The sequence below is a fragment of the Poecilia mexicana genome, unplaced genomic scaffold (assembly GCF_051168715.1).
Source record: "Poecilia mexicana isolate PSO_F unplaced genomic scaffold, ASM5116871v1 scaffold_4, whole genome shotgun sequence".
In the NCBI taxonomy this organism is placed as follows: Eukaryota; Metazoa; Chordata; class Actinopteri; order Cyprinodontiformes; family Poeciliidae; genus Poecilia; species Poecilia mexicana.
The window spans coordinates 18,040,769-18,065,143 of NW_028263373.1; the positions used below are offsets into that span (position 1 = coordinate 18,040,769).

Consider the following 24,375-nt stretch of genomic DNA (forward strand, 5'->3'; position numbering starts at 1 on the left):
CCAGGTGAGGGGTTTACCTCTGCACCAATATCAGATTGGCTGGGTGGCATTTATCAAGCTTCAAGAGGGGCTTAAGGACACACCAGGATGTTTGTGAAGAGGCTGGTGAATAAATATAGGCGGAAGCTAATCAAGTCATCTATCAACAAAAGGATGCACCATCTGTTTGCTTCATCACTTGTCCTCACATATATTTATTTATTTTAGGATGCAGGTTCCAGTCTGCTGAGCTACAAAGCAAGTGTTGAAGCAATTAGACTAGTATGGCTTAAGAACAGTAAGACAAAGCATGTAAAGTGTTGTGACTTTAAAAAAAAAATGTAATCATATTTACTAACTCAATAATTCTATTCAAATATTTATTTGAACATTTTGAACATTTTTGATTAGGTTAAAACATCTTTTTTCTTTTAAAAAAAAATTCCTAATTCATAAATTAAACCCAGATAAAAATACTATTAGCACGGTTGTCACGCAGAATCCAAAGACTTGCGTGAGAATAAATATTGAATTGCCAATATTGATTGCCGAGGCATCGGGCTGCGTAGTGTGATTGTTAGACATAAAAGCAAAGCTCAATTGTAGCTTCACGCAGAAGTACTGGCTTATTTTTCAAAAGCAGAGATGAAAACAAAACAGCTCTGTTGGCAGTAACAAAGTTATAGAGTAAAAGAGATATATGAAAATATAAGACAGCTGAAAGCTATTCATATTCAAGCTAGAATTAGCCATCTAGAATGCAGCTATTGTAGGAAGTTGAACATTAGCAGATTAGAATTACCATTGGCTACTGTTTTAAAAGTAAAGTAATTAAGAAGAAAGTCCTAATTGGTTTTGAATGACTATCAGTAGACTCTTTGATAAGTGTACATATTGATCTTGCTGTATTATATTATTTTAACAATGTTGAATAAAAGTCACCGTGATGAAAGCTCCTTTGACTTTGAATGTTGCAGGTAATTGTGGGCCAGGTTATCAACTATATTTCCGTATAGCAACTGTGACTGTAGCCCAACAGTGAATATCTTAAACGCTTTCATATGTTTTTACATGACACTAACTGTTGCCACTGTTGAAATCATATTTGCAAAGGAACTATAAAAGAGACATTAACTTTTCTGTGTGTCTGACACTGAATGAAAATAAACATTTACTGTTCCAGGTCAGTTTCCGTTGCGAAAATTACTTCTATTTACTGAATACCATAATAATAAGAATTTTCTTTTTTTGTGACACACCATGTCTTCTACATTTAGAGGGAAAATGGGGAAGCTCGACAGCAATAAAACTCAAGCCCAACAACTTTATGGGTTAATATAAATTATTGTTTTGGACTGGCTAGCACAAAGTACCAATGCCGGTCCTGCAAAGTATTTTTAGGTCATAGTTAATTAGTTACACCACTTAGCAGGAATGAGCTGAAACTCCAGCAAAGAGTGAAAGAAATGTCTGAAAAGTGTCCCAAATTTCTGACTTGACTCACACAAACATTAAAAGTTTTATCTGAAAGTATTTTTCACTATTCTGCCAATTAGCAAAAAGAAATGTTTGGTAATATAAACTGATATAAAGCACTACAAGTTTAGTCAGATGTAATGCAAGACAATGAGTAAATATGTAAATATTGGGTTTCAACTGTACTTGTTGCCACTGTACACCCCCCCCCCCCATGCACATATTTTCACACCCTGCATGCCCACCCCTCATTCAAATACATTACCTCAATCCACAGGACTTAAATTGAACAAAGAAACTCAACTACCTCCATGCCCATTTGGACCTTATTAATTTATATTGCAATTTCCTTTTAGCTACTTATTTTATCCTGTATTTATTTTTTAAAAAATACTCCATGTGCCTCCTTTAACTGCTCCTCAGGGGATAAATAAAGTCTTTTGAATACAATATTAGGATAAATGTTTTGGAAGACAGGGGGAAAAAAAACATGCAAGACGGTTTTCAGACAACATTTCTTTAATACAAAGTCAACATATCTACATACACAGTGGCTTTTAACCAATTATTGTTTCAGTTAGAAGTAACAGTTTGAAAGTGGTAGCACTTGGCTCTCGTATAAAGGAAAAATGGTTTGCTGAGTTTCGGTTCTTTTGTCGATATGTACTGTATAAGCTTACAACCCCTGGCAAAAAGTATGGAATCACCAGTCTTGGATGAGCAGTCATTCAGACATTTCATGCTGTAAAACAAACTCGGATCAAAAACATGATACAATATTAAGGTCATTCCAAAGTGCAACTTGTTGGCTTTCAGGAACACTCAAAGAAATGAAGAGAAAACATTGTGGAAGTCAGTGAATGATACTTTTATTGACCAAACACAGGGAAATAAATATGGAATCACTCAATTCTGAGGAAAAAAGTATGGAATCACTCAAATTGGAGGTAGAAAAAAGGACACACCCAGTCTATTTCCTTTCCCTAAATGGACACCTGCCCCAGATTAGATGTGCCCGTTAGTGTGCAGTTCAAAACACCTGCAGTCATGACACCTTGGAGGGCTGCTGGACGAAGTGGAGTGGCGAGAACCATGACTCCAACAAGAGAAATGTCCCTTGAAACAAAAGAGAGGATTGTGAAACTTCTTGAAGAAGGTAACCCTTCACGCATGGTTGCTAAAGATGTGGGCTGTTCACAGTCAGCTGTATCCAAGATATGGTCCAAACACAAACAGCATGGAATGGTTGTTAAAGCCAAGCGTACTGGTAGACCAAGAAAGACATTAAAGCGTCAAGACAAACAACTAAAGGTCATTTGTCTTGAAAACCAAAAAAGTACAACTAAACAGATGAAGCATAAATGGGAGGAAGCTGGAGTCAATGTATGTGACCGAACCGTAAGAAATCGCCTAAAGGAGGTGGGATTTCAATACAGGAAAGCTAAATGAAAACCAGCATTGACACCTAACCATAAAAGAACAAGATTCCGATGGGCTAAGGAGAGGCAATCATGGACTGTGGATGACTGGATGAAAGTTGTCTTCAGTGATGAGTCAAGAATCTGCATTGGACAAGGTGATGATGCTGGAACTTTTGTTTGGTGCCGTTCCAGTGAGATTTATGAAGAGGCCTGCCTGAAGAAAACAACCAAATTTCCACAGTCCTTGATGATATGGGGCTGCATGTCAGGCAAAGGCACTGGGGAGATGACTGTGGTTAATTCTTCTATCAATGCACAAGTTTACATTGACATTTTGGACAGTTTTCTCATCCCTTCAATTGAACAGATGTTTGGAGATGATGAAATGATTTTCCAAGATGACAATGCATCGTGCCATAGGGCAAAAACAGTGAAGGCATTCCTTGAAGAAAGACACATTCAGTCGATGTCATGGCCTGCAAATAGTCCAGATCTCAACCCAATAGAAAACCTGTGGTGGAGATTGAAAAAAATGGTCCACAAGAAGGCTCCAACCTGCAAAGCTGATCTGGCAACTGCTATCAAAGAGAGTAGGCACCAAATACTGTTTGTCCCTCATCAAGTCCATGCCTCAGAGACTAAAAGCTGTTATAAAAGCCAAAGATGGTGCAACTAAATACTAGTGATGTATTTTGAATGGTCTTTTGTTTATGTGTTTTTCATGATTCCATACTTTTTTCCTCAGAATTGAGTGATTCCATATTTATTTCCCTGTGTTTGGTCAATAAAAGTATCATTCACTGACTTCCACAATGTTTTCTCTTCATTTCTTTGAGTGTTCCTGAAAGCCAACAAGTTGCACTTTGGAATGACCTTAATATTGTGTCATGTTTTTGATCCGAGTTTGTTTTACAGCATGAAATGTCTGAATGACTGCTCATCCAACACTGGTGATTCCATACTTTTTGCCAGGGGTTGTAGTTCTTTTTAATGAGTTTTTTTTATGGTCACTGTTACTCCCTAACCTTTCCACAATATTTAGCAACATATTCCAGATAATTTTGTGGTTGTTTTCAAGAGTGTAGCATCTTTACTTGAAACCAAAAGAATAACACATTGTACAAGCTTTAAGACGCTTCCACGGCTTCAAATTTTGGCATTGGCCCTTTAACCAGTCTCTATGAATTCCGACAGATTAGAGTTCATGGCGAAACCTTACGACGTGAATTTGCAGCATGTTTTTGGTAGTTTCAGTCCGTCCTTGGTCGAATCCCACTACTGTGTTTGAACCGAGTCCCGATTTCTTTCTGCATTCCCGTCATGAAACATGGTTAAACAAAAAAAACAAAAAACAATATGATTTTATACAAGGCAACAGGGAGAAAAATAAGTTTAAATGTTGCAACTGAAGCATGTATGACCTTTTTTTTCTCGCTAATCATACATAATGGATTAACACCTTGTGAGTGCAGGTAGTTAGACATTTGGCATTCCTACAGAGATCTGTGAAAATACCTCTGAGAAAAGTAGTACTTCCAGGAATCTATGCCCTTGTAATTTATTTTTATGAGGCTCCTTTAGTAAATTTTGTCTATGCTGAGAATGATTAACGATTCTTGTGGCTAGTTGGTAGAGAGTGAACCAACATATTGGTTTAATCCAACTCGCGGATCACTGATCCGGATTTGTGTTCCCCTCATTCAGGCAAAGGGTGTGGGAACATAGGCTGGCACGTTTCCCAGTTTGACTGCGAGCAGGGGAAATTAAAGGCAGAAAAAAAGAGAGGTAATTAAAGACCAGGGAGCAGAGCTGGAGAGAGAAGGTTTGAGAAAACAGGTTTCACAAACACCAAGAAGCTGGAAATGAGCAGAACTTTGATCTGTGCATTAGTGTTCCCCACTAAAAGTATGAGATATTTAGGGTCAAATGATACATATATTCTATATATATTTGTTTATTTACACATATACTCTAGATCATAGTGGATGTCTAATAAAATCAATGGTAACATTATGTCTGAAAATATAAGTAAAAAAAGAGAACTTTAGGAGGATTTTTCTTCAGATTGTGAGGGTTACGGTCTGTACAGAATCATACAAGGTACAGTACATCATTGGCCTGATATAGACATTAAAAATGCTGAGCGATGAAACCCCGACAGTTGTAGAACAGATTACAAAAATCAACCAAACATAACAGCGTAGTGATGATGAAGGACAATGTTTCAAAATAGTGTCCCTATGGGTACAAGTTAATTCCAATGGACAAAAGCAAAAAACAAGATCAGACACAAAGATGGCATCCCCTCAGGTTTCTTGAAGAGACATTCAGGGTCTCCAGAATTACACAATAATAATAATAACAACAATAAAAAAAAAACAAACAAACATATTTTTCAAAGACTAAAAATAACAGGTATAAAACAAATTGGATGAAAAGAAAATGTTATTTCACACTAATTGTTTGGATATATCTTCTGATTCTGCATTTAAATATATATGCATGCGTAAGTAGGCATTTATTAATTTCTCTATATAGATATAGCCTTATATCTATATATAGAAATACATGTACCCCTACACTGTCATGTTATACTTAGGATTTCTACGGTGAAAAAATAGAATGTCTTTAAACATAATATGAACATATAAGCATTTCTCTTTTTTTCTGCTAATTAAAAAAAATGTGACAAACACATCTCTGTTAGAAAAAAAAACTAAACCAGAAACGGAAAATAAAAACTAACTATGTCATGTAAAATAAGTCATCATAATACAACATTAATGTTTTCATAGTGTTACAATAACAATAAGGCTTTTTTGGAAATCAGAAAAGATCACACACAGTTCTGTCCATAGCTTCGTGTTTTTGTTTTTTTTGTGCACATCCGCCAGAAAGCCCTCACAGAATCCATTTGCTCGTGTGTAACCAAAGCGCCGTCTTAGACATGAAAAAACTTGGTGATTTTAGCTTTTATTTTCTCTGTTTTTGCAGTTGAATTGGGGTGTTTGTTTCAAGCTTTTTCATCTGTTTTGCTCTGGGGATGTGCAAGTAACAGAGAAATTTTGCATCGGGATCCGACGTGGCTACTTGCTCTGGCTGTGTCACCCACTGGGTCATCGTCTATAAAATAGAGGGGGGAAAACACCGAAGCGTCTTGTTTTGTTTGTCGACCAGTTACCAACCACACATACAGTGAAACTCGGGGCCAATTTGTCAACAACGTAAATGTACAACTTTGCAATTGCAAGCGGTCTTCGCCGCTCTCGAGTTTCTTGTACAATGATAGAGGTGGATATAGAGGAGGCTGGGGAAAAAAAAAGAAAACTGGATAAAAAAGCAGCGGTGGGCAATGACGTTGTGTGGATGCGTTTCTGTCACGCCCACCTGGGCGCAAGGAGTTGGCAGAGCTGGCATTTTTTTTTCTTTTTTGTTCATCAGTTTTCTCTTTATCCAAAGAGTCACACGCTCAGCATACACAAGATAAGCAGCATGTTTGGTTTTTAACAGAAGAGAGAACTTAAAGAGAGAAAAGAAAAATAGATTTTTGTCCTCAAAAGACAAAAAAGTTCCAAACGATGATGATGATGACTGTTGGTCACTGTACACAAAGAAAGGCCCAAATTTGGCAGCGTTTCTTTGTTTGGTTGTTCCAAAAGCCTTTCCTCCTCACTGGACTGAGGGTGGATGTTTTCTCCATCAGCCCCTTGGCACCATGGTTCAAGAGACGAGATTGTTAAAAAACATGGGACAAGGTCACTGTTTGCATCATCCACTTGAGAGGCAAAGCCAAAGATTCTTACAACTGACATGGTTTTCCCTTAATCTTTGCCATTTTTTCTGGAGGATGTTTTTACTGGAAATATCCTGTGGAGATTTTAACTCTACTAGGGTCACCTGGCTTAGGAAGCAGGCTTTACACATTACTACAATGGAACAAATTTTACGATATGTGCTGCTGCTTTCTTTTTGACAACCACTGGGAGTGTGCTTTCTTAAAGCTCTTTGTGCTTACAGGCAGTTTGGTGACATTTTCTTAAATTGTAGAGGACGTTTTCTGCACAACTATTCATAATGTAATTGTATGTAGAATTGTGTAGAAACTCAAGGTTTCCTTTTGATGGCCGGTTTTCTTGTTCCATTTCACTTGATGACCAAATGACCAAAGTTTGGGAAAACCTAGGAGTCGCCGCGGTTTGGCCATTTCTCAGGATAAAACTCAAAAACAGTCAATAGAAACACTTAACCCCCCCGTTTTTTTTTTTACATCCAAAACAGGCACGTGTCCCAGTCTTGGCTACATCCATCTGCTTCTCTTTGATTTTCGTTCCATTTTTCCTTCAATTGCTGTTATTCGTTGCCACTGTATCATAAAGATATTTTTTTTAGAAGAGAAATGTCCACGAATGTTTACAACTTCCTCCACTGAAACACTTGAGGTAAGGTAAGCAGTCCGACACTTTGATTGACACCCATCCCACAGCGTGAGCCACAGCCTCTGGTTGCTTGTTGCTGAGAATTGTCTTCAGTTGAAATCATGGGCAATTTTCCTCTCTGCCTTGAGTCTGAATTGGAATTTCTCTTTGTCTGGTCGTATCGGGTGTTATTTTCTAAAGATTTACAGGATCCTGTTTGGTGTTTCTGAACGAGCAGTGGTAAAATGATCAACCGCTGTCATTTCAAATTTGAAACGTTTCTATGGCTCAGGAAACCGTTGAGTTGGGAGAGGAGGGGGCAACAGGATTCTGAGGGGAGGAGATGGCTTTTTACGTTGCATAGTGATCAAAGCTTCCTAAGTACTCCAGAGCTGCGTGGTAGCAAAATTGGTATTCGTCCTGAAGAAAAGAAAAAAAAAACAAACAAAAAAAAAACACATCAGGTAAGTGTTTTGCATTTACACCAACAAGAAAATGTTCAACTTTTTATTGGTCTTGGACAATTTCTCACCTCAGTTTGGACCATAGCTGGCCTCTGCGTCCGGAGCATCTTCACTGTTTGGAAGATGTCTACCACTCCCTCGTAACGCATTCTCTCCAGGACGATGCTGAGGGTTATGAAGACTCCAGTTCTTCCCACTCCAGCACTAGATTTAAGAATCAGGCAAGAGAAACAAAACAGATGAAGAATTGTGCTCATTGCAGACTCATGCAAAAAAACAAACAAACAAAAAAAAAAAAAAAACACCTGATCTGTAACAAGCGTGGGTCCACATCAGTAAACTATGAATGAAAACTATGAATGAAAAGTGAATTTATTTCAATCAGTCTGTTTTTCAGAAAAGTCAAGACCATTGAAAAAAGCATTGAACGTGATGCCCAGGCGCTATACAATATGTGCACTAATACTCCCTTGGCTGATCGCCTTCCTGCGATCAGCCAAAGCTGCTTTAATGACAACCTTGAGCACATGTACGTTGCTGTCTGGTGTGTCTTATCCTCTTCCACCAGATCTTTATTTGGTTTTAGGGCAGACTAGTTTGCTGGCAAATTAAACAGTGATCCCGTGGTCATTGAACCAGATATTAATACTTTAGGAAGTGTGGGTAGGTGTCAAGTTATGTGGGAAAAATGAAATCAGAATCTCCATAAAGCTCTTCAGCAGAGGAAAGTGTGAAATGATATAAATCCTGCTGTTAGACGGCTGTCTGTTTTTTTAAAATACCAGACTCTGGGATCTTGATGTTCAAATTGAAATGCTAAATTTACTTTCTTCTTCACTTTAATCCGAAAAGTGGATTTGGCACCACTCAGTAACAAGAGACATTGTGTCTGGTTCAGCAGTAGCTTAACTCAAGAAATGCAACACTTGTCGCCCATGTCTTGAACACGTGTGTGTGTGTGTGTGTGTGTGTGTGTGTGTGTGCGTGTGTGTGGGGTTGTGTGTGTGTGTGTGCGTGCGTGCGTGTGTGTGTGTGTGTGTGTTGAGCCTTGACGCACTCCAACCATTGTCCACACACTATGAATCTCTTCCAAACACTTTAACATCTTTGTTTCACACATCTTTTAAGGCTGTGTCTATCATTGGTGTTTGTAAACCTTTTTTTCAGCTGCAGTTTTTTTTCTTCCACCTAGCTTTCCATTTATATCCTTGAGAATAGCAGGACATTTTAGCAATGTCCTTCCTGAAACCCTTCTCAAGGAAATTAATGACTTTTTGAGCAGCAGTCAACTCAGCACTCTTGCCCATATTGAAAACTTAATTTCTGCTTTTCATGTAATTTTCTGCCTAAAATTTCTCCCTTAAATACAATTTTTTTATGTTATTTCTATTTACATACATGCTTTGTGAGAATCATTATCTTGAATCATTATCTCATGAAAACCTAAAGGAAAAAAAAATAATACATATAATTTTGTGTTTAATAAATCTGTCAAATATCTGAATTTCACGTTTTGAATGAATAAATGAAGTGAATTAACCGTTTGATGATGTTCTACTTTATTTGGGTGAAGTTGGTCTATGTTTCCCTTTCTGTCCTTCTCATTCCCTCTGCATTCAAATTACACCTGAAAGGTAAGTTCAAAACTTATAAAATTCAAACTTTTCATAAAATACACCTCGTGACAAACAGAAGGATTGAGCTGTAAAAACTCTGCATGTTGTTAGCTCTGACTTCCTAGAAAGCAACAAAAATCCACAGCAAGAAATGATGCTCAAGGTAACAAGCACAATGGCAGCAAGGAGACAATTTGCATGCAAGAACCCTGCGAATCCACTTATACATGTGCCTCCATTCTCGTCCTCAAGGACACATGCACACATCACAAATCACACACATACACACAAACAACATTTAGTCTCATTAAGCGCCTCTTTCCATGTGTTGGAAGGAAAAAAAAAAAAAAAAAAAAAAAAAAAAAACTAGCCTGCTGCTGGTCCCCAGAAATACAGCTCGAGTTTTAACTCAGACGCTGAAATACTTGAGAGTTGGCCCTGTAAGCTGCTTTGCTGCGGAATGACTTCCACATCACCAATGGAACAATAATTGATATGACAACAGATTTATTTGAGCTTCTTGCCTTTGATGCCACTTTGTAGGATGATGAGTGAAAATGATGGTTGCAGACACTGTAGCTGACAACTGGGTGTGTGCGTGTTGGTCGACAAATGTTGCTCACATTATTTCACCAAATCTAAACAATAGCAAACGCGCAGTGGGCCAATCACGCAGCACATCAGGCGCAAAATCCTAGCCCACCCAAACATGCTTCCTGGGACTTCTCCTTCAACCTCCTCCTCTCCAGATCCAAATCTTAAAGAGCGGAGAGCCACTGCAGACTGAGGGGATTTGGTGTGTCGCCCCCCCGCCCCCCTATTCACAGGACGTATTCATGCAATTAATAACAAAAAGCATGCGGTGCTATTAGATAGAGGGAGAAAGGATGGGAGGAGGCAGAGCTAGAGGAAAAAGATCCAGGAGAATGGCTGGATGGGAAAGAAGAGCGAGCGAGAGGATTAAGGAGTAGGGAGATGACAGACTGGGAAGTCTGGTGATGGAAAGCGCAAGAGTAAGAGAAAAGGGAGACATAAGCTCTTCTCGTGGAGATAAGAAAGCTCAGAAGAAGAGGGGAAAAGAAAAAAAAGAGAAAGGTGGCTGCTATACTGCAAAATAAAAACAAAAATCCATCCCCCAAAGAAATGTGTTTTCAAAATAAGAACTCTTCAACACAACAGCAGTCTGACAACCATATTATTTGGCTGATTTTCTGGATATTGTCTATTTACTATTATTTTAGTCTTCTCTACTTGAAAACTCTCATATGACAGATGTCCAGATTTTTCTTCCTAGACCTCAATATCCTAGATCCTGAGTATCAAAATACATATGAATATAAGACATAAAAATATAAAAGATAGCAACTAAGCCTATGGAATTACTTGGCTTTTGTATTTTGAGGTATTTAACGTATAGTAGCTTGTGAAACTATTCATCCCTTTCACATTTGTCCATTGACTTCAAAGTGTTTGTGGACACATGAACACATCTTTATTTGGGTGGGGATGTGGAAAAATAAGAGATGGGTTTCAAAGCTTTCTACAAATAAAAACCTACTTGCCAAAGGTCGAATGAAGGTCGGTCCTAAAAAACTAAATGCCTTAAATGTCAACTGCAAATCTAGCAAGTAATTAATTACCATGTACCCAAGCTGACAAACTGGGCTAGGAAAGTTTTTTTTTTAAATGGACAGAAAGGCCATTTTCAGTTTTTCAAAAGGCATAACACAGCCAAACCTGTATAAGATGAGACCTCAATGTAACTTTTTGGAAACTAGCAAAGTACAAAAGTTACCACTGCACATCACCCTGAACAAACTATTTCCACTTTGAAGTATAGTGCTTGCAGCATCATGCTGTAGCAATTACTTTGCTTTTTTAAGACACCGAAGACGGTTAAAGTTGCTGGCGAGATTAAAGGCAGTAAATACATGGCAATTCAGAAAGTAAAGCTGTTAGAGCATCTAAAAGACTTTAAACTGCAGCAAGCATTAACTTTCAGCAGGATAGGTCTCCTCAAACATGTCCACACTTACAGATGAATGGTTTTAGTCAAGAGATATATGTTAGCTTTGGTCTTTATAACTTTGATGTTGACACTGCTCATCCATTCTGACAGAGTTATTTAAGAAAGAGGAATTGGCAAAAATGTGTCTAAACACACGTAAAGCTTGGAAAGACACGACAAAACACTTTAGAGCTTTAATTACAGCAAAACCTGGCTTGACAATGTACTGAATCAGGGGGTGAACATTTGTTTATGCTGTATTTTTCAGATTTGCATTTGTAAAGCATTTTCTAAACATATCCTTTTATTTCAGCTTTTCAATTATATGATTCTATGGGATAGTCTATCACAAGAGTGTAGTAATGTTTGAAGAAAACTGACATTAGTTAATTAAAAAAAAAAAACGTTTAGGATTTTTAATGTGATCATTAAAAGGTGCAGGTATGTGAATCTTGGATTTGATAGGTTGAGTGCCTTTTTTTTTTACAGCCATGCTGCAATACCTGCACCAAACACAGTAAGAAAACCTTCCCCCTTTCAACAGTCTCACAGAAGGGTAACATGTTTTTGGAGCTTCCCTTACACATATTACAACCCTCCAGAGGACCATTTTCTAGTGGGTGACATCATTTTTTGATTTTGACACAAGGAAGCTGATGTCATGTTTCATGATGTAATGGTGCTTATGTGATACTAATGTAAAGCAGAAATGACTACCTGGCTCAAAAGTCAAACGTCTTTATGAAAAAAAAAAATCATTCTGCCAACACACCATGCATTTAATTTTTAACCCGAATGGTGCAACAAAAACATGCATCAAAGTTCACACTGCTTTTATTTTCTAGCCTTGTAGCTCATACAAAACCGGAGACGCACACAAAGTCTATTGTAAATCAACAAGAAGTCAGAACCTTTGATGGGTCTTCTTCAAGGACTAACAATGAATATACATAATCTGACTTTCTACTCTAATCCAGCTGGTCAAATTAATGATGTAAGTCACCTTGGAAGCTACGCTCCAGGTCATAAAAAAAAAAAAAGAAAAGAAATGCAACATGAAATAGTCACAAAAACCACGAGAAGGGCTCTGTCATTTTATCATCTCTGCTTTTTTCAAATACTAGGCCTCTTCTGAGCCTTATCAATTATGTAGGAGAAGAACCTGTTCAGGAGCAGAGGTTGCGTTCCACAGAGGCAAAAAGGAGAGGAGGAGTCATGAAGTTAGAACTCCACTGCAAGAGGAGCTGTCCAAAGAAACAAAACTTATCAGGGTTATCTGACCCTGATTCTGTCTTTGGAGTTCAACTCCGGGTTAAAATTAAATGTTAACTAAACCACAATTTACTATTCACTTTTTATTCATCTCTTTAAGGGCTGATATTTAAAAAGAAAATGTAATGAAATGTCTTTGAAAAGGGTGAAGGGGGGTAAAATATTTTATAGCTTATGTTTTAGGAGAATCCAGCTACGTATTAGGTGCCACAATGTGAGGATTTTCAGAAATGTAAAAGCAATATACAAAAGAGGCTTATAAAAACACGTTGCTACCAGGATGCCAATAATGAAACTACTGAATTTTATTACTACCATATACCTCATAAACTATAGAACTAGTTGTGCACTGTACAGTGCTATGTAGAACAAAGCTCATCATTTGTTAGAACAATTTTTTTCTCCAAGTCCATCAACATGAGCATATGTTGAAATACAATAGAGCAAAAATATGCTTCCAAATAAAAGTTGGTAAAGCGGACTGGTCTGGCTGAAAAAACTAAAGCTAAATAAAAACAAAAATAACTGCAGGTTAATTTTCTATTATGTTTCAACATATTTATTTGGAATACTCGCTTAAAAACTAGAAAATGGCTAATTACACAAGTGACTTGTTTGCAACCCTTTTTGCAAGACACATTACCTGCAATGTACAGAGATGGGCCCATCCTGTCCAAACTGCTCCTTGGTTTTATGAACCTGGCCAATAAAATCGATGAATCCCTCTCCGGATTTGGGTACACCTTGTTCCGGCCAATCAGTAAACTGGAACTGCCTTACTGTCCTGGACTGGCCATCCTGCAAAATAAAATGGAGATGAGGTGGAGAATCAGAGTCAGCTTTATTTGGCAAGTTTGTCCATGCAAACAAGGAATTTGATGATAGTTCCCCTTTGTTCTCATTGAAGATATTTAAAATGGAAACATAGGGTTAACAAAAAGAAAAGTTTCAAATAACTAAGAAAATAGGTCAGATAATTATTACATAGTTATTGAAAGGGTGATAGAATTTCACCAACAAGCAATTTAACCCCTGTGAAATGACTAGTTTCTCATTTCACAAAGAATTAAGACAAAAGACACAGCCACAGTTGTGGAAAAAGCATTAATCTGTTTAAGAAGGGACAAACCATTGGCATGCATCAAGCAAAGAAAACATCTAAGCTTGCAGAAAACTACTAAAACTGTGTTAAGAACTGTTCAACACATTATTAAAAGCAAAAAGGAAAAGTGGGAAACCATTGTAACCATTAGAGGAAGACATGTGGTCAAAAAAATATCCTAAATGATCTTCATTGCCAATCACTTACGTGGTGGTTGAAAACAAATCAAAGAAAAACAACAGCAGAACTATGAGTTATGTTCAACTGTAAGAACACTTCCACATGCACAATGCAAGGGGAACTTGTTTTCTTTTGTGAAGTGCCTGAAGATGACATTTGTTTTGAATTAGTGCTATATAAATAAACTGAATTCAAGTGAACTCAAGGGATTGGGACTGAACATCTGCGTAGTCATAGGAAAACTACTTATCAGCAAAGCTAGCTGCAAAAAAAAAGGCTTCAATTTGCAAGGGAGAATAAAGACTGGACTCTGGAGTGATGGAAGAAGGTTGTGTGTTTCGATGACCCCAGATTTACCCTCTTCCAGGGAGATGGGCACATCAGAGTAAGAAGAGAGGAAGATGAAGTGATGCACCTATCATGGCTAAAGACTCCTGTTCAAGCCTATGGGGGGCCAGTTCTGTGTTCTGAAGTTGCTGCAAATGGTTAGGTCCAAGTTTAGCCACATTGATAGGTCATCTGACCACCTGAACATACTAAATGACTAAGTTATTCCATCAACTGATTTTTTTCTTCACTAATGTCATGAGCATATTTCAAGATGACAATGATAGGATTCACTGGGTTCAAATAGCAAATAAGTGGTTCAGGGAGCATAAGATACCACTTTACACCCAGATTAGCCACCACAAAGTCCGGATCAAACCCCACAGAGAATCTCTGGAATGTGCAGGATGAGACTTTGCACACTGGTCTGCCTCTCCCATCATCAATATCAGATATTGGTTAAAAAATAATGGAAACATGCATTGCAGGTAACCAGAAAAAAAACATCTGATATTTACACACATATAGGCCTGTCGCAATAAACGATAAATCAATTAATCGCACGATAAATTAAACCTATCGACCTCATTTTAATTATCGGCTCTATCATCTCTTCATACATTAGCCGACAGAAATCCCAGGTATAACGGTTCGATCGGGTTCGATCGGGTTCGATCGTGTTGTGTGGTGTCCAGCCACACAGCCATTATTTTGGACTTGTAGCCCAAAATAATGGCTACAAGTCCAGTTAACTAATTTTAAAATCAGGCATTAATCAATGCTTTACTAGAATTTACCTGTGATGCATGTGGCTAGAGTCAACGTAAAGTCCTGACTGAATGAAAATCATTATAACCTATTTATGTCACGTTAATGAAGAATAGCTGAAGTTACCAGGTTTATCAACTGCGGTAGCAATTTGGCTTCAACTCCTCCCCTTGTCATTTCTATATTTTTTGCACGAAATGTTGAATAAATATTAATGTTGTTTCCATATCATCTCCAATGTCCGCTGGATTTTGGGTGTCAGCTGTTTGGGATTCCCCTCGTAATTTCCCCTTAGAAAGCGTAGAGGAGTGGCTACCTGTCACATTCAACAGGCTGCATTAAGGTCCAGGTCGGGGAAACCCCTGATTTAGATCAGAGCGGCCACGATGATCGGTTACGAAATCACCAGCGGCAATCTTAGAACAGCCAACGATCTAAGATTATCGTAAGGGGAAAATGGGGGCAGAAAATGGTGTAATGTGAACTACTGCATTAGGTAGTCAGATTTGCCCATCTTCTCTATTTAAATCTAGTGATTACTGAAGGGCAATATAGTATACAGACTTCATAATCTGCACTCTTTTGGTTGAATACAGTATTTATTTCCACTTTGGCTTTATGTTGTTTACTTTTTATTCAAATATGTTTTTTGTTCATGGAAAATGAGAATCCATTTTATTTTTGTTTATGGTTTTGTTTATTTAGTTTATCAGTTCCAGTGTTACGTGTTCTTTTGAAAATAAAGTGCATCTATCTATGGCAGGAAATCACATGCATTATTAGTCATTTCCATTAAATCAGTGTCAAAAGGTATTGAAACAATATTATCGTTTGTCGCAATAATTTTTTAGACAATTAATCGCTCAGCAAAATTTATTAATTATCGTGACAGGCCTACACACACACACACGCGCACACACACACACACACACACACACACACACACACACACACACACACACACACACACACACACACACACACACACACACACACATATAAAACACAACTCTGGAAACTGTTTCCAAACTGATTCCAAACTGTTTCCAAGTGGATTCAGTTTGTTTTTTCTGCATTTACCCCACGCCAGATTGTTCCCTCTTCCCCCATGTTTCACAATGTATCTGTGCGTGTCAAAAGTAGGCCCAGGTAAACGAATCAATACTGTATCTGCCATGACAAGCAACTTCTCCGAGACTTCACTGTGTTGAATAGGATAATCCTGCGATGTGATCAATAAGGCAGCCTGATAGGTTTGCACAAAGGAGGAGGTGAGAGGCAAGAACAACTCAGGAAGAAAGCTTGGACAACAAAAAGAAAAAAAAACTAAAAAAGAAAAACTGTGAAAAAAACACATTTCTCTAACAGTTTTACAACAGGACACAGACGGAGCATTGTATGCAAACAAAAACATCTGAACACATTTTGAAATTGAGGCAGGATTGCATGGGGACATAGGGAGCGAACTAGGTTTTTTTCGAGAGCTTATTATACAGTGCGACAGAGCGCACAGTCAATACTTTTGTCCTAGTGAAGGAAAGTTCTTTTCAAGTTGTCAAAGGTAGAACAAATTAGTCAAGAAAGTCAGCAGAGACAAGCAGTTTTATACAGACAGGCTCTCTGCTTGATGCCACCAGTAATTAAGACAACCAGGTGTTCATTTCTCTTGTAGTTTCTCACCTCTCTGCACAACAGACTTCAAGGCAGATACGTTGTGCCATTGTCATACAGTCCCACTACATATAAATACACACTGAGACGGCAAAGTCGGCAAAACTGCAAAATAGGAGGTTCTTTTGTCTTTCAGATAACCTGCTTTTTTAACGGAATAAGATCGTTATTAAATAAATTAACAAATCAAAATCTGGCACCATCTGCGAAAGGAGTTTGGTACCAAAACCATACCCTACAGAGGAACATTCCTTAACCACTTTAACAAACCAATGATCATTTTTCTTTCTGTATATATAAACCCATTTCACATTTTGTGCTTTGCAGTGTTGGTCTTTCTTCATATCCACTTTTTTTAATAGGTAGTAAAAGAAGCTGGCTGCTGAAATGTGCTACACAAACAAACTTGATTGACTGACTGATTGAAACAAACAATTCAATTCAAATATATGAGAGAATGTAATCATTTTTACAATAATTTATTTAAATAATGTAAAGGCTAAGGGTGAACTGACATAAAACCAAAGTATATTTAGCCAGGGTAGACTTAGCAAAATCTGTTTTGCACTGTTGTGTTTCAACAGATTGCAGAAGTTGTTCAAAAGCATGCAGTCTTATCATTAAAAACCAAAACATTTTAGTAGTTCTCCAAACCGAAATCACTCGGACTACAATACACTTCAGGTGCAATACTGGATATTCATTGTTAATACCTGAAAACCTATACAGAAAACCTATAAAAAAAACAAAAAAAACTATCGTGCCATGAAGGGGAAAAGCCAGGATTGTTAAAAGAAGAAAACAAGTATTTGGTTTACTTTTTTCCATAAGCCACTGATTCCCTTGTACTACAGATGGCGAAGGTACGTGCGAAGCTACTGTATGTCAAAGGATATGCATAATTGCTGTCTTGAATCTGCCTTCTTGTACTGTTTGCTTCTGCACCGCTGCCACCAAGATGCGCTCCCCTACCTTACCGCACTTGACAAACACGGTGATCATAATGAGTTAAGCTCCGTGTTCCGACTCTCTTTGTTTATCGTCTCGTGTTTCGCTCCATGTTTTATGACCCATCAAATGTGTTTTTTTTTTCCTTTCGGTGCCTTTGTTTTTCCCCTTAAAAAACATTTTGTCTCAGCAGAAGGATTAACAATGAAAGGGGGGCAAAGACAATTACACAATAATCCGAGCACGCTGGAGAAAATACAGAGGCAGAAAAACCTAAAAAAGGAGGAAAATTTAACACACAACCTGAAGGCCCACATGGCGTGTCAAATTGTGTGATTAAATACGTGACTGCCTCTCGAGATGCAAGTGTTGAGGCGTAGAGTCTATGCCATTACCGCATGAAGTCTACACTCTTGCTGTGCAGAGGCATGTGGCAACACGTACAATTCGCAAAAACAAGCAAACCTCTGGTATGGTATGTGCGATTAAATGCAACCTAAAAAACACCTTCACATGTGCATGCATGCATAGTAAAATGGGGCTATCTTCACAAACCCACCCGCACGCACACACACACATACAGAGCTCGGTTCACACTACTATCGTCTTCATCTCTCCGCTTTGTTTCCATAACAGCGATAAGCTCAGACTGTCTCTTGGCTACAGTTGAGCAGTGTGATAATTTCGCCTGCCGCAAGAAACCTCTGAAATGGAAACAGAGGCCAGTCCTTAAGACAATTTGTTTATAAGTTATGCTAAACCAATTGCACGCATGTGAAATGTGTTTGGTTTATATCACGCAAGACGGTGCAGGTATGAATTTATGGTGAAAACACCAAATTGCATTTGGATCGGCAGGTGATGAGAAGGTCAGTCCTGTTAAGTGTTTAAAAATAGCGGTGCATGATTTTGTGAATGTGTGCGTGCACATCTTGTTGTGTGTGTTAAAACAGAGGCTAAGCATAATTTTCTCACGTCAGAGTTTTCTCTCAATGCGCAAGATGCCTGTGATTAGATGTATGACTCATTGTCAATGTAAAGACTACTCCTGCAACTACCCATCACATTACCTGCAAAGTCACTGGATAAATCACAGTGCTTTTGAAGAAAAAGATTCTTTGCAACATTTCTTCTGTCTGATCTAATTGGTGCAAAAATCATACTGAGGAGGTAGAATTTAAGTGGTGTACAACAGGTTTACACATGTCAGAAGAAAAGCTGTAAGTTGGATCCAGATCTCTTATCATTCACATAGACGCTGTGACATCTTCTTATTTTTAGGCAAATCTGACATCGTTTTGTTTTTGTAGTATTACCTTTACAATGTCCTATGAAATAATTTCATTGAAAAGTAAGTTTTATCTGAGAAAGAAAGCATAACTGATTAAAAACAAGGAGACAAAGTCATTTGTCCTGGTCTTTTGAATATCACATTCAAAGCCAAAATTCAAAGTTATATCATGTCCACAAAAAGTTGTGAAATGTCCTTTTTGGAAAATATAAAACAGATAAAATAAATAAATAAAACTAATGGATAAAAAAATAAAATGTTTATTCTTTAGAAAAGGAAATAAGGAATAAAATCCCATCAAATACATCCTTAAGAAGTGTATTTCTCACCCTGGCATCTGTGACCTTGAACTCCCGAAGGATGTACTGAGGCATGTTATACTCCGCCATGGGATCTACCACAAAGTACTGATACCTGGCAGAGCGCTCTGCCGGCCAGTATTGGTGACACTTTTCCTGTAGGAACAAAAGTGTTCATCATCAGTTGAGTAAATTTTTTTTTTTTTTTTTTTGACCAAGTTGTTGTTGCTTTATTTGAATTGCAACATAATATAATGCTTACCCGGCCCATCTCTCTAAGTTTGGTCAACATGACTACTATAGTGGAGTTGTTCTCCCAGAGCATTCTCCAGAAGTCTTCTGTAGTCTCTGCTAGAGGGCCCTGCGTGGCGATGTATGCCCTCTGTTGCCTGTTTACAATAAAACCATCATGAAACCATTTACATTTACCTTGTTGTGATCTCATCTCATCTGTTTGCTCCAGCTCTCTCACCTGTATCCATCAATGAAGCTAGCATTGATATAGTCAGACCCTTCCAGGCCTCTGATTGGCTGCAGACATACGCGGGTGGTCTCATACGGCATGATGTTGACCAGCCGGTTCTTGAACTTGTTGCAGGGAAGGTTGGCACTGATGAAGCGTGATGTATGGGCCTTGGAGTTGGCCAAACGCTGGAGGAGGAAGATGTGGAGACAGTTTAATATCGTAAGGGAAAAAATATCTTGCAAAGGGAGAGGTTGAAAACAACACACTCAAAAATGAAATTCTGACAGAACAAAAAAAAAAAAAATGGGTCGAAAAGAAAACGAGAAAATGATAGAAGGAAGAGGCTGCAGCCATGCTAGTTAGAAATAAAGGTAAAAAAATGAGATACTAAGAGAGAGAAAAGAGGAGAATTGGGAAAAGATTAAATGTAAAGAAAAAGGGAGAGAAAAACAGGCAGATAAAGAGCCTAAAATATCAAAGAAAGAAGGTAATAAAGCAGAGCCAATCTTAATCGAGTCTTTCACCCATGCTTTAGCGACAATGGCCCAACTTCAAAGGGATATTATTTATTTAAAAAACTGGAGGAAATTCAAAAACTTTGTCCCTATTTGCGACTTATAAGGTCCCGCTGGGTCAGATGCAAAGAGTGAAAATGCGACGCACATCCTGACTAACAAGCCTCCGCATCAAGTGTGTATGAAACAGAAAACTCCTCTAAAAGTGGGTCACTAGTGCCTTTGATAACACCAGCCTCGTATGTGTGCATAAAAGATGGGGATGTTCAGTAAAGAAAAACACACACACACACACAGACACACATCACAAAGTGATCAAAACAAAAAGTGGTGCTGCTGCATCAACAGAAGAACCCCAGATGGACTTTGGGGGTCAGCAATTTCCTATAATCGCCCCCCCCCCACAACCCCGATGCGCTTCGATATCTCAACAAAGAGCATTTGTGTCATGCCTGCTTGCTTGTTAGCCAGCAAACTGCATACAGCATTGTCAGTCAGCATAGAGATAGTTTTTAACAAAGAAAAGTATAGCGTCGAAGATACAAGCAGCCCGAGGAGAACAAATAAAACAGAAGAGGCATCTTCATGTAGACTGAAGCATTTGAACTTCAGTGGGTGCCGGTCTTTCAAAGCAAACTGACAGGAAGTGGGCAAAGACGTGTGGGGGGGGGAAGCATGCAGCAAAGGTCCCATGTTCGGGGACCGACTACGGCTTCACAGAGGACCGTAGCCTCTATCTGCTCTACTAATACACTACACGACACCCCACAAGTAAGGATTTCAAATATAATTTATTATAGTTAAGACAAAATATGGAAAGAAAACTGAATTGGCAAATCACTATCCTGCAATGAGGGGTATGTTTCATATTTTTATACGTGAGCATTGTTCTGTCTTTACGTTAACTTGCTCCTTAAGACTTACTTTTGTCTTGTAGATTGAACTTTGTCCTGGATTTTTATTACTCCCCTTTCTTGCCTCCACCTTACATTGTTTTTATTAAATGTGTTTTTTACATAACCACCTAAAGGGAGTCAAACTACATAGAGTTAGACCCATAAAAAATACCAGACCATGCACAGCAATATGACCCAGACCTACAAGCCAGTAAACCAGAAACATTCCTTCTAGTCATGGTTGCCAGCTCTTTTTTTCTATAAAGTTGGCCAGATAAGCTAAATGTGTTCTGCACGCATTGGCGATGTTGAGGTATTTGTCTCAATATTTGTTTACTCTTTCGGCTGATTGCATGAGTTGCTGGATTACCAATAAGCTGATTTGCTGCCTTCTATGCAACAGCCATGTAGATTCAACCTCTCCACAAGAAGTAAAGCACAATCAAAAAGTTTAAATGGTTTGAGAAATGTAAGCATCGTCATTTTTTTTAAAAATCCAGCCCCAAAACTTGACTCCTAAAACCATGCTCCAACAATCAGCAGCTCAATTAAAAAGCAGCCAAAGCATTCGCAAAATTATAGCAATCGATGCATATGAATCCCACACCGCTTTGAAAATGAATAAACATTTTTAACGGTTCATTTCCTGAGCTTGAAACATAATTAAAAAAAAAATGTAAAAAAAATGCACATTCACTTGCATCGTGGAGGTCAAGAAGGGGTCTGCCTGACTTGAAAAACTTTCCAAGAGAAAACTAGTCATACTGCCAGAAAGAGAAATTAAAACCCTGGCTGACAGCTAAAGACGTTCCGAAAGATTTAACAGACTCTGAGGTGCTGGAGGTGTGCAAAGAACAGTGTGCAGACGGCTGCATAAAAATAACCATCATGAGCACAAAACCGAATTGCAACCTTCAGAATCTCTTTCAGAAACATCTAAAAAGCCAGACACATTTTTTTTTAGAAATAAGTCCTTATTCTAACTATGGAAACGCACAATCCTGGCACAAAAAAAAAATACTTGTGGTAACTGTAAGAAGCAGAATCTGAATAAAACAGACGTATTTAGCAACGAGGACACAGAAAAATGTCATAATATAATACATATTTTAATTAGAAGTTTATAATCATACAGAATTCATTAATTATTTGCCACTTCATTGTGGGCTGCTTTTTGTTTTTTGAGTTTTTCATGTAAATTCGCCAAAAATTACCAACGTCATCACAGATGAAAATAAAAGAGAACCTTTGTCTTCGTGTTTGCATCCCGGTCCCAATTAAAACTCAGCTGTTGGACTGAAAAGAATCTTTTCTGTTTAATTAGAGTGAATCTCAATAGCACTGTTAGCTCTTTTTCTGTATGTTTTGAAACTTCTGTACTGAATTTTGATGAATACTTTCAGCAAGCAGATTATGTGCACAGAAAGCTTCATGCTCAGACTTATTAGTTATGCACATACAGCAAAGTGATCGCCTGACAGCTCTCCCACCAAAAAATGACTTCTTTCAGAATTATTCTCTCTGCTCAACTTCTGTGAAGTCCTCCAGACTTAGCTAAACTTACAACCAAACTCCATCCAGTGTGAGAGCTAACATGGCTTTCTACAAATCCCTATAATGCACCAGCATTTGTAAGATAAGACCAACTTGGAAAAAAAAAGTCTTTATAAAAATTCCCTGTAGTCCACCTCAATTACTTCAGGCTTTTATCCTTTTTTTTTTTATAACTATCAAATTCTTGTTTTACCAGCGGTGATGCAGATGTTATTAAACATCTTAAACCTGTTTTGTTTCCATTAAGTAACTGACAGCTGCGAATTCTGGCTCGAAGGTTTGGCTCCAGCCACCAGAGTCATTGTCAATTAAAGCGAAGGTATTATGTATTTTACAAGCATATAGTGCAATTTTATAGCACGATCTAAGTAATTATGTTACGCTCAGTCATTAAGAAAATACTGGCTATATAAAAAGCATCTTAAAAGAAATTTAAGATGGATCATAGCTGTGATGCCTTAAAATTGGCCTCTGTTTCTTTAAGAACCTCCTACCCTTTCCGTCACTCCAACTTCAGCACATCATCACCACAATGCATCTCCGTGCAGTCCATTGATGCAGTTCATAACCTGGATTAGGGTCAGCCGGTTTGGGCAGTTGAATTAAAAATAGAGGAACTGCCCACATCTCTTTTACACCAAATGTAAAAGGCGTTACGTTGGAAGCAGGTTAATTAGATGATCGTTAAACCATTTAGTACCTTGAATTCCAGCTCCATGCCGGTGACGTGCTCGCCGCTTTCCACCTGGGCCAGCTTCTGGATGTAGGAGTACAGGCTGCGAGCAGCCACCTCCGTGTTCCCGCAGGCCACCGCCTCCAGCAGCGCGTCGTGGATGAAGCTGTACTGGTCCTCTGTCTGCACCATGTAGTTGCGCTGCGAGCGCATCAGCGTCACATGGCCGTAGATGTCGACCGTCTTCTCGTGCTTGATGCGCTCGAGCATTGCGTCGATTACTATAAAGCAGCCCGTCCTGCCGACGCCGGCACTGAAGTGGAAGGAAGAATATAAAGACAGATTAATATATTTTGAATCCATGGTTTAATGCTCTTGTTGAATTGTGGTGCTAAACATAATTCCAATACAAAGAGCTGTTGTAGTTAAAATAATCAAATTAGAGTAAGGAAAAAAAAAACAAAAAACAAATCACCTTCATGATGAAAGAGGGAATACAACAAGGATAAAAAAAAACTAAATATAATACAACATGAGGAAAGTGATGGAGACTCAGCATGGCAAGTTGTCACATTTCAGATTTATTGTGCAGTGCTTTGGACTCACTGAAACCTTCTTATCTTGACAAAAAGGAATGTTTCAATTTGAATAAGCCATTAGAGAAATATAGCTGATTTAAGGAGGAAGCGCTAAGGAGTGAAAAGGGAGAGGAAAAAAAAATCAGGGAAGGATTTCCGTGAGACATTTGACAGAAAGAGGAAAAATAAAAACAGTTGGGGGAAAATAAGAGCATATAAAATGATGCAGCAGAGAAGAATGATGAAACAAATATCAGGAGAGCATAAAAAAATGGAGTGTGAGCTTGGATGAAGTCTGTTATGTAATGCATTATAAAATATGTATAGGATGGAGCTCTGCCAATCTGTTTGATGGGTGTATATGAAAGACATAAAAATTAATTAAATGAAAAAAGAAAAGGTAGAAGAGAGGCACATTATTCAGCAAGCGCAGAGGCTGCTTTAAATTTCTCTTAA

The 24,375-nt window shown here is 38.2% G+C and overlaps 1 protein-coding gene across 2 annotated transcripts in view; it reads right to left on the reverse strand.

The window, feature by feature from the left end:
- Positions 1-1,956: 1,956 nt before the first annotated feature.
- The window catches only part of ptprsa (protein tyrosine phosphatase receptor type Sa), a 245,785-nt gene continuing 223,366 nt past the window's right edge, over positions 1,957-24,375 (reverse strand). For both annotated transcript variants that reach the window (XM_088005040.1, XM_088005041.1), the window contains 7 exons: positions 23,369-23,654; positions 19,710-19,888; positions 19,500-19,626; positions 19,268-19,393; positions 13,295-13,449; positions 7,824-7,959; positions 1,957-7,711 (listed from right to left, as the gene is read on the reverse strand). In XM_088005040.1, coding sequence (XP_087861166.1) covers positions 7,643-7,711; positions 7,824-7,959; positions 13,295-13,449; positions 19,268-19,393; positions 19,500-19,626; positions 19,710-19,888; positions 23,369-23,654 — 1,078 coding nt within the window. In that variant the 3' untranslated portion in view covers positions 1,957-7,642. The remainder of the gene's footprint in view (positions 7,712-7,823; positions 7,960-13,294; positions 13,450-19,267; positions 19,394-19,499; positions 19,627-19,709; positions 19,889-23,368; positions 23,655-24,375) is intronic.